At 55.8% G+C, this 11629-nt stretch overlaps 1 protein-coding gene across 1 annotated transcript; it reads right to left on the bottom strand.

The window, feature by feature from the left end:
• Window positions 1–387: 387 nt before the first annotated feature.
• LOC130604608 (solute carrier family 22 member 6-A-like) lies at window positions 388–8140 on the bottom strand (the record flags this gene model as incomplete). Its single annotated transcript, XM_057419255.1, has 6 exons — window positions 8039–8140; window positions 5549–5907; window positions 5334–5437; window positions 4002–4156; window positions 3008–3176; window positions 388–459 (listed from the first exon to the last, which is right to left on the bottom strand). Coding segments are annotated over exons 2-6 (848 nt in total), but the record flags the coding sequence as incomplete, so codon positions are not given.
• Between the last annotated feature and the right edge of the window lie 3489 nt (window positions 8141–11629).

Below are 11629 nucleotides of genomic sequence, written 5' to 3'. Positions count from 1 at the left end.
GGGATCAGAGGGATCTAGATGGTTAAAGGATCAGATAGGATGTAAGTGGTCCTAGGGATGGATCGGGTGATGTGGAGGGGATGGGAAGGATCATGGTGGGATCAGAGGGATCTAGATGGGATCAGAGGGATCTGGGTGGGATCAGAGGGATCCAGGTGGGATCAGAGGGATCTAGATGGGATCAGAGGGATCTAGATGGGATCAGAGGGATCCAGGTGGGATCAGAGGGATCTAGATGGGATCAGAGGGATCTAGATGGGATCAGAGGGATCTGGGTGGGATCAGAGGGATCCAGGTGGGATTAAAGGGATGTAGATGGGATTAAAGGGATGTAGATGGGATTAAAGGGATCCAGATGGGATTAAAGGGATGTAGATGGGAGCTCACCTCCGGCTCCAGGCGCTCCCCCTCCTGCCTGCGGCCGTTGAGGCGGGCGACGCGGCGCAGCCCGGCCAGGGCCTGGTGGGGCCGCCCACGCTGAGCTGCCAGCGGCGGACTCCGGCAGCAGCCTGGGAGGGGGACAATGGGGTAACAATGGGGTAACAATGGGGTAACAATAGGGTAACAGGGATAACAATGGGGTAACAGTGGGGTAACAGTGGGGTAACAGTGGGGTGCCAATGAAGTAACAGTGGGGTGACAATGGGGTAACAATGGGTTTACAATGGGGTAACAACGGGGTAACAATGGGATAACAATGGGGTAACACTGGGACAATGGGGTAACAATGGGATAACAACAGGGTAACAATGGGGTAACAACGGGGTAACAATGGGGTAACAATGGGATAACAATGGGACAACAATGGGGTAACACTGGGACAATTGGGTAACAATGGGGTAACGGGGTAACAATGGGGTAATGGGGTAACAATGGGATAACAACGGGGTAACAATGGGGTAACAGCGGGGCAACAATGGGGTAACAATGGGGTAACAATGGGGTAACAATGGGGTAACGGGATAACAACGGGATAATGGGATACAGGGACATGGGGATAACAGGATAACAATGGGGTAACAGGATAACAATGGGATAACGGGGTAACAATGGGATAATGTGATACAGAGACATGGGGATAACGGGATAACTATGGGATAACAGGATAACAATGGGATAACGGGCTACAGGGAGAATGGGGTAATGGGATAACAATGGGAAAGGGGATACAGAGACATGGGGATAACGGGATAACAATGGGATAATGGGATACAGGCACATGGGGATAATGGGACACAGGGGTAATGGGACGTGGGACACTGGGATAACAATGGGATAATGGGATAATGTGACGGGGGACAGTGGGATAACAGTGGGATAACGGGACACAGGGATAATGGGACATGGGACACTGGGATAACAGTTGGATAACAGCATAATGGGACATTGGAATAACCGGACACAAGGATAATGGGACATGGGACACTGGGATAATTGAATAACGGGATAACAGGACACAGGGATAATGGGACATGGGACACTGGGATAATGGGACACAGGGAAGCAAGGACAGCAGGATAATGGGAAACAGGGACACAGAGACACTGGGATAACGGGACACCAGGATAACGGGACACAGGGACACCAGGATAACGGGATACCGGGACACCAGGATGACGGGACACTGGGTCACCAGGATAACGGGACACTGGGACACCAGGATAACGGGATACTGGGACACCAGGGTAACGGGACACTGGGACACCAGGATAATGGGACACTGGGTCACCAGGATAACGGGATACTGGGACACCAGGATAACGGGACACTGGGACACCAGGATAATGGGACACTGGGACACAGGGACACTGGGACACCAGGATAACGGGACACTGGGACACCAGGATAACGGGACACCGGGACACAGGGACACTGGGACACCACGATAACGGGACACTGGGACACCAGGATAACGGGACACCGGGACACAGGGACACTGGGACACCAGGATAACAGGACACTGGGGCACCAGGATAATGGGACACTCGGACACCAGGATAATGGGACACCAGGACACCAGGGTAACGGGATACTGGGGCACCAGGATAACGGGACACTGGGACACCAGGATAACGGGACACTGGGGCACCAGGATAATGGGACACCAGGACACCAGGATAACGGGACACTGGGGCACCAGGATAACGGGACACCGGGACAGCAGGATATGGGACACTGGGACACCAGGATAACGGGACACTGGGACACCAGGGTAACGGGATACTGGGACACCAGGATAACAGGACACTGGGACACAGGGACACTGGGACACCAGGATAACAGGACACTGGGGCACCAGGATAATGGGACACTCGGACACCAGGATAATGGGACACCAGGACACCAGGATAACGGGACACTGGGACACAGGGACACTGGGACACCAGGATAACGGGACACTGGGGCACCAGGATATGGGACACTGGGACACCAGGATAACGGGACACCAGGATAACGGGACACTGGGACACCAGGGTAACGGGATACTGGGACACCAGGATAACGGGACACTGGGACACAGGGACACTGGGACACCAGGATAACGGGACACTGGGACACCAGGATAACAGGACACTGGGGCACCAGGATAATGGGACACCAGGACACCAGGATAACGGGACACTGGGGCACCAGGATAACGGGACACCGGGACAGCAGGATATGGGACACTGGGACACCAGGATAACGGGACACTGGGACACCAGGGTAACGTGATACTGTGACACCAGGATAACAGGTCACTGTGACACAGGGACACTGGGTCACCAGGATAACGGGAGGGACACCAGGGAACGGGACACTGGGACACCAGGGAATGGGACACTGGGACACCAGGATAACGGGACACTGGGACACGGGGACACTGGGACACCAGGATAACGGGACACTGGGACACCAGGATAACGGGACACCGGGACATGGGGACACTGGGACACCAGGATAACGGGACAGTGGGACACCAGGAGAACAGGACACCAGGACACAGGGACACTGGGAAGCTCCATACCAGGAGTAGAGGAAGAAGAGGCCGAAGGGCAGGGACACAGCGAGCTGCAGCCAGCGCCAGTGCGGGAGCGCGAAGGCCACGGCCGCCAGCAGGAACTGCCCCAAGGTGTAGCAGTAACCATTGATGGTGCCCACCACGGCCCGCGCCTCCGTCGGGATCCACTCCATGCCTACGGGCAGCAGAGGGCTCTATCCCATGGGATAGCACCGGAGTGGGAGAGACGGGGCCCTCCCAAGGGTTAATGGGGTTTGGGTTGAGTCAATAAAGCTTGAGGTGGGTCAATGGGGTTGGGTTGGAGCTTGGGACCCTCCTAAGGGTCAGTGGGGTTGGGTTGGGTAAATAGGGTTGGGTTGGAGCTTGGGGCCCTCCCAAGGGTCAATAGGGTTGGGTTGAGTCAATAGAGCTTGAGGTGGGTCAATGGGGTTGGGTTGGAGCTTGGGGACCTCCCAAGGGTCAGTGGGGTTGGGGTCAATGGGGTTGGGTTGGAGCTTGGGGCCCTCCCAAGGGTCAATGGGGTTGGGTTGAGTCAATAGAGCTTGAGGTGGGTCAATGGGGTTGGGTTGGAGCTTGGGGCCCTCCCAAGGGTCAATGGGGTTGGGTTGAGTCAATAGAGCTTGAGGTGGGTCAATGGGGTTGGGTTGGAGCTTGGAGCCTTCCCAAGGGTCAATGGGGTTGGGTTGGAGCTTGGGGCCCTCCCAAGGGTCAATGTGGTTTGGGTTGAGTCAACAGGGCTTGAGGTGGGTCAATGGGGTTGGGTTGGAGCTTGAGGCCCTCCCGGTAGTCAATGGGGGTAGGGTTGGGTCAATGGAGGCTGGGCTGGATCTTGGGACCCTCCCACTGGTCAATAGGGTTGGGTCAATGGGGTTGGGTCAATGGGGTTGGGTTGGAGCTTGAGGCCCTGGTCAATGGGAGTAGGGTTGGGTCAATGGGGTCGGGTTGGAGCTGGGTCCCCTCCGTCCCCGGTGGCTCCATCCCAGCCCATGTCCCTGCTCACAGAGTGAGGAGGAGTTGAGGGACACCCCGGCCATGGCCAGGCCCGTCAGGAACCGGCCCAGGCAGTAGAGGAGCAGCGTCGGGGCAGCCGCGGTGCCGGCACCCGTCACCCCCAGCTGCAGGTAGCACCAGGTCAGCACCGCCCGGCGCCCGAACCTGCCGGACACCGGTGTGGACGTGGGTGATGGGGACATGGGGATGGGGACGTGAGTATGGGGACATGGGTGATGGGTACACTGGGATGGGGACATGGGTGATGGGGACACCGAGATGGGGAAATGGGTGATGGGGACACTGGGATGGGTGCACCAGGATGGGGACATGGGTGATGGGGACATGGGTGATGGGGACACTGGGATGGGGGCACCAGGATGGGGACACGGGTGATGGGGACATTGAGATGGAGACATGGGTGATGGGGGTGCCGGGATGGGGACACCAGGATGGGGACATGGGTGACAGGGACACCGGGTTGGGGACACTGGGATGGGGGCACCAGGATGGGGACATGGGTGATGGGGACATCGAGATGGAGACATGGGTGATGGGGACACCGAGATGGGGACACCGAGATGGGGACATGGGTGATGGGGATGTTGGGATGGGGACGTGAGTATGGGGACATGGGTGATGGGGACACCAAGATGGGGACATGGGTGACAGGGACACTGAGATGGGGACATGGGTGACAGGGACACTGGGGATGCGGGCACCGGGATGGGGACACTGAGATGGGGACATGGGTGATGGGGACACCGAGATGGGGACACCGAGATGGGGACATGGGTGATGGGGACACCAGGATGGGGATGCGAGTATGGGGACATGGGTGATGGGGACACCAGGATGTGGACAGGGGTGATGGGGACACTGGGATGAGGACACAAGTATGGAGACATGGGTGATGGGGACACAGGTGATGGGAACACCAGGATGGGACATCAGTGATGGGGATACTGACATGGGGACATGGGGCACTGGAGATGTTTGGATGGAGTTTGTGGGGTGGTGGAGATACGGGGATGGGGGACATGGGGTGATGAGGACACTGGGATGGGGGACATAGGGTGATGAGGACACTGGGATGGGGGACATGGGGCACTGGAGGTGCTGGGACGGCGTTTGCGGACTGGTGGGACCACTGGGAAGGTGACACGAGGCATTTGGAACACTGGGATGGGGAATGTGGGCACTGGGAATACGGGCATGAGGGTCTTATTGACAGGAGGACAGAGGGGGACACCAGGGCCAAAGGGAGGAGAGGACACCCCTGAGAATGCACATCCCAGTTCCTCCCAGTTCCTCCCAGTACAGCCCAGTGGTGGCCACCTACTTATCAGAGAGGATCCCAAAGAGGCAGGAGCCCAAGAGGATCCCGGCCATGTAAATGGATTGAGCCACTTGCTTCAAGGTCTTGGACTCACACACCAGGTCCCACTGCCACCAGGAGAGGACACGGGGGTCACCACCCAGCCCCATGGCTCCTCCCCACCTCCCCATCCCCTTGAGTGGGTGGAGGGGGAAGTGGGGGGGGGATGGGGGCGTCACCTCAGTCACGATGGTGTGAGCGAAGGCCCCGTCGCGATAGGTCCAACCGTCGCGACAGGGCTCGGTGGGCGCCGCGCTGCCGTTGGCCGTGCCGTTGGCCTCCAGGAGGTGCCATTGGGGCTCCACGTAGCGGCGGCAGCGCTGGGGCTGCCGGTGGCCGTCGGTGGGGATGGAGACGAGGACGGGGAGGCCCCCGGTGCTGCAGTGGTGGTCGGGGACGCCGGCGGTGAAGTTCTGCAGCAGGTTGTGGCTGGCCAAGAGGAGCAGCGGCACGGCCAACGCCGCCACGTAGCTCACCTGGAAGCGACCCATCCCGCCCAGGCGGGCCAGCAGCGCGGCGAAGGACATGGTGGGATGCGCTGGGATAATGGGGGGAGGCCGGGTCAGGTGGAGGTAGGGGGGAGAGGTGGAGGGGGTTCAAGGGATGGGTTTGGGATGGTCAAGGGATGGGTTTGGTATGGTCAAGGAATGGGTTTGGGGTGGTCAAGGGATGGGTTTGGGATGGTCAAGGGATGGGTTTGGGATGGTCAAGGAATGGGTTTGGGATGGTCAAGGGATGGGTTTGGGGTGGTCATGGGTTTGGGATGGTCAAGGGGGTTTGGGATGGGTTTGGGGTGGTCAAGGGATGGGTTTGGGATGGTCAAGGAATGGGTTTGGGATGGTCAAGGGATGGGTTTGGGGTGGTCAAGGGATGGGTTTGGGATGGTCAAGGAATGGGTTTGGGATGGTCAAGGGATGGGTTTGGGATGGTCAAAGGATGGGTTTGGTATGGTCAAGGAATGGGTTTGGGATGGTCAAGGGATGGGCTTGGGGTGGTCAAGGGATGGGTTTGGGATGGTCAAGGAATGGGTTTGGGGTGGTCAAGGAATGGGTTTGGGATGGTCAAGGGATGGGTTTGGGGTGGTCAAGGGATGGGTTTGGGATGGTCAAGGAATGGGTTTGGGATGGTCAAGGGATGGGTTTGGGGTGGTCAAGGGATGGGTTTGGAATGGTCAACTGATGGTCAAAGGGTGGGCTTGGAATGGTCAAGGGATGGTGAAAGGATGGCTGAGGGATGGCCAAAGGGTGGTCAAGGAATGGCCGAGGGGTTGGCAAGGAATGGCTGAGGTGGTGTTGGAGGAAGAAGTGAGGGATGGATCTGAGGAAGGACCAAGGGGTGGATGAAGAGGGCCCAAGGGGTGGATCTGTCAATCAATCGATCGATTCCTCACTCTATCGGTCACTATTGATCTGTTGGGGTGTCTGTCCATCTATCGGTCTATCAATGAATCCAATTGGTCAATCCCAGCTTCTGTTGACCAATCCATCCCTGGCTATTGCTTGCTATCAGTTCAGGCCCTTGCTGCTCCTCCCATTAGCAACCAATCATCAACCAATCACCAACCAATCATTCATCATCAATCGATCATCAATCAATCACCAATCACCAACCAATCATTAATCATCAATCATCTATCATCAATCATCAATCGATCCATCCCCTCCCCATCCCATCTCCCATCCCCTCTCCATCAATCACACCCCCCCCTGGCACTGGGCTCCCATCTCTGCCCTCTCCTAGTGTCTGGCTCCATCCCTGTCCCTGTGTCCCCATGTCCTTCCCTTTACTCCTCCATCCTTCCCCCCCCGGTCAATCAATGGATCAATCAATGGATCAATGGATCAATCAACGGATCAGTGAATGGATCAATGGATCAATGTTTCACACCCCCCTCATTGACTCCTCAATTGCTCCATCACCTCTTAGTGACTCTTTCTTCTATTTTTCCCCATCAATCATTCTCCAGCATCTCTATTGATCCATCCAGGTATCTATAACTGACAAACTGATCAATAACCTTTCCGTTGATCAATCATCCATTCATCCATTTATTGCTTTATCATCTGCCTATTGATCAATGGATCAGCATGTATCGCTCATTGAGCAGGCTATTGGCCTTTAATCAATTGATTGATTGACCTTTAATCTGCTGATCCATCTCTCATCCTCTCTGTATTGATCAAGAGAATCTATTGATCAGTGACCTTCCTCTATCTATTGCCAGCCCTATTGGTCTCTATTGATCCATGTATCACCCTTCGTCTCTTGATTGAACAATCTCTTTAGTGTCTTTATTGATTGATCAGTTGAGGTTTAATCCTGCTATTGATCGATCAGATGAGGTTTAATCCTTCCATTGATCGATCAGCTGAAGTTTAATCCTTCCATTGATCGATCAGCTGAGGTTTAATCCTTCCATTGATTGATCAGCTGAGGTTTAACCTCCCATTGATTGATCAGCTGAGGTTTAATCCTTCCATTGATCGATCAGCTGAGGTTTAACCTCCCATTGATCGATCAGCTGAGGTTTAATCCTTCCATTGATCGATCAGCTGAGGTTTAACCTCCCATTGATTGATCAGCTGAGGTTTAACCTCCCATTGATCAGCCTTTCCCTCCACTGCTTGATCTATTGATCCCCATTGGCCTCTCTCCCAGCCACCACTCACCTTTCCGTTGCTCCCACTATCCCTGACCTTCTCCCAGCACCTGATCCCACTTCCCGGAGCCGTCTGCTGGCCCCTACTGCCCCATGGCCCGTCCCTGCCCCTGCCCTTCTCCCTGCTCCTATTTAAATCCACCTCCATTCCTGGTTAACGTTTGACTCCGTCAGGATCAGACCCCGCTATGGGTCACTGGAAACCATCATCCAGGCATGTCCAGCGGCTCCCTGGGGCATCACCATCCTCTCCCTCTGATCCCAGATGGATGGGACTCCCCCCCCCCCGGCCCCTCTGGTTGCTGTCACCATCCAGGGTGGGGGGTGATTGATAGGGCCACATTCCTGAACCAGATCCTGGGAGCCCCTTGGACCGGAGGCAGTGGGAAGCAGTGGAACGTAACGGTATGGGTCAGTGAGCAGGGAAACGAGCCAGGAGAGGAGCTGGGATGGGTGGTGCTTGGGATGCCTGGATCCTGGTCACATGGATTTCTGGAAACCTGGGTCCTTGGGATACCCAAATGCCTGGCACCAGGACATCAGGGTATCAGGATGTCTGGGGGTCCAGATGCTTAGGTCCTTGGGATCCTTTGGTCCTTAGACATCTGGATTCCTGGGTCTTTGGGATGTCTGGACACCATCTGGATTCCTGGGATCGCTGGGCACCTGGATTCCTGGGTTCTTGGGACATCTGGGCATCCCAGTGCCTGGATTCCTGAGCATCATCCATCCATCCATCCATCCATCCATCCATCCATCCATCCATCCATCCTTCCATCCATTCATCGATCCATCGATCCATCATCCATCCATCGATCCATCATCCATCCATCATCCATCCATCTATCCATCCATCCATCCATCCATCCATCCATCCATCCTTCCATCCATTCATCGATCCATCGATCCATCATCCATCCATCGACCCATCATCCATCCATCATCCATCCATCCATCATCCATCATCCATCCATCCACCCATCCATCCATCATCCATCCACTTATCCATCCATCATCCATCCATCATCCATCTATCCATTCATCCATCCATCATCCATCCATTTATCCATCCATTATCCATCCATCATCCATCCATTATCCATCCATCATCCATCACCCATCCATCCATCATCCATCCATCTATTATCCATCCATCATCCATCACCCATCCATCCATCATCCATCCATTATCCATCCATCATCCATCACCCATCCATCCATCATCCATCCATCATCCATCCATCCATTCATCCATACATCATCCATCCGTCTATTTTGCATCCATCATCCATCACCCATCCACCCATCCATCCTCCATCATCCATCCATCCATCCATCCATCCGTCCGTCCATCCACCCATCACGAGGTCCCCACATGATCCAGAGGCCACAATGCCACCAGGAGAACCATGGAGGGGATGGATCCCACCCCAAAACTGCTCCTCACCATCCCCTCAGGCTTCTCACCCCAGCGGCACGTAGCCCAGCCACCTCTGGGTTGGAGTTAATGTTTGAGTCAATGGTTGGGTCAATTATTGGGTCTATGGTTTGGTCAATGGGTGGGTTAATGGGTGGGTCAATGGGTGGGTTGATGATTGGGTTAATGGCTGGGTCTATGGTTGGGTTAATGGGTAGGTCAATGGTTGGGTTAATGGTTGGGTCAATGGGTGGGTTGATGATTGGGTTAATGGTTGGGTCTATGGTTGCGTTAATGATTGGGTCTATGGCTGGGTCAATGCTCGGGTCAATGGGTGGGTTAACGGTTGGGTTAATGGGTGAGTCAGTGGGTGGGTGAATGGATGGGTTAATGGGTGGATCAATGGTTGGGTTAATGGGTGGGTCTATGGGTGTGTCAATGGGTGGGTCAATGGTTGGGTCAATGGGTGTGTCAATGGGTAGGTCAATGGGTGTGTCAATGCGTGGGTCAATGGGTGGGTTAAGGGGCGGGTCAATGGGTGGGACAATGGGTGGGTTAACGGGTGGGTCAATGGGTGGGTCAACGGATGGGTCAACGGGTGGGTTAATGGGTGGGTCAATGGGTGGGTCAATGGTGGGTTAATGGGTGGGTCAATGGGTGGGTTAACGGGTGGGTTAATGGGTGGGTCAACGGGTGGGTTAATGGGTGGGTTAACGGGTGGGTCAGTGGGTGGGTCAATGGGTGGGTCAATGGGTGGGTTAATGGGTGCGTCAATGGGTGGGTTAACGGGTGGGTCAATGGGTGGGTCAATGGGTAGGTTAATGGTTGGGTCAATGGGTGGGTTAATGGTTGGGTCAACGGGTGGGTCAATGGGTGGGTCAATGGTTGACATCTGGAGTGGGGTTTTGGGATGGCTTCCAGAAGACTCCAGAGGACAAAGTGCAGGCAGGGAGAGGACAAAGGTGGTCGAGGGGGACACTGGGGCCACCAAGCACCACCAAAAGGGTATCTAGAACCTAATCCATCGGCAGAACATCCCACCACTCATGAGGACCCCAAAGAACCACCCAAAATGGGGCAGGATTGGGGCAAACCTTCGTTGGGTTTGTTCTTCTGCAGGGTCGCGTTGTGGAGGGGGAGAAGCAGCTTTTGGAGAGGACCCAACCTTCAAGTGGGTGCCTTGAAGGAGATGGGGGGGGGGGGGAGCTGCTTGTGTTGGCCATGGGGTGACCTCCATTGGGTTAATGTTCAGCCAGGGCTGTGGGCAGGAGGTGGCCCCGGCATGGGTCAGCGCGTGGGCACTGGGTTAATCTTTGATGGGCTCAACCCAAGCAAGGCTTTGGTGGGGCCAAGGGACACATTGGAGATGGGAGCAAGGGCCAGTGGGGGGCAATAGGGGAAGGGGCACCATGGGGGTGGCTGGAGGAGGGTGGTGGCACTCGAGAGGTCTGAGAACTTCTCAAGGGGTTGGGGACCCTCGAATGGGACAAGAGTTGGGGGGGTTTGGGGCTCTTGGGTGTTGAATTGATGGAGGTGATCTCCAATGTGGTGGTGGTGAGCAGGAGGGACGTGGTTCTTGGGCATTGTCCTGTTGGAGGTGGCCTCAGGGACACGGTTCTTCATCATTGGCCAGTCGGAGGTGACTTCAGGGAGAAGATGACGAGGTGCTGTGGAAGGTGACCCCCAACAAGAGGGTTCTGGGGCACCATCTTCTTGGAGGTGACCTCAGGGACAAAGCTCTTGGGCACTGTCCCATTGGAGGTGACCTCAAAGAGGGTCACCAGGTGTCATCCAAGTGGAGGTGACCTCAGAAACACCCCGAGCCATTGTCCCCACCAGAGCTGCTTTATTACTCCCAGGACTCCTCCGTCCCCGTCCCCAGGTGAGGATGGGGGGGCCCATTGGGGGGTGCAGGGCACTGTGTCCCACCACCCACCATGGCCCTCAGGGCTCCTTCTGCGGTGTCTTCTGCGGCTCCAGTGATTCTTCCTGGGGCCTGGGCTTCCGCTTGGCCCTGGGGGAGGAGGAGGCTCCATGGACATGACAGGGGCCAAGTCCAGTGCCTGCCCATCAGGAGCTCCTGGCACTGGGGCTTCTGCCAATTCAGCCATCCAGTGAGCATCAACACAGATGTGTGTCCATCCGTCATCCGTGCATCCATCAATCATCCATACATTCATCAGC

Source organism: Pezoporus wallicus, unplaced genomic scaffold, assembly GCF_028554395.1.
Source record: "Pezoporus wallicus isolate ANWC-B61680 ecotype Strahan unplaced genomic scaffold, APGP_CSIRO_Pwel_v1 contig_12107, whole genome shotgun sequence".
Lineage (NCBI taxonomy): Eukaryota > Metazoa > Chordata > Aves > Psittaciformes > Psittacidae > Pezoporus > Pezoporus wallicus.
The sequence above is the reverse complement of the archived record's forward strand: the minus strand, read 5'-3'. Positions and strand labels throughout refer to the sequence as shown.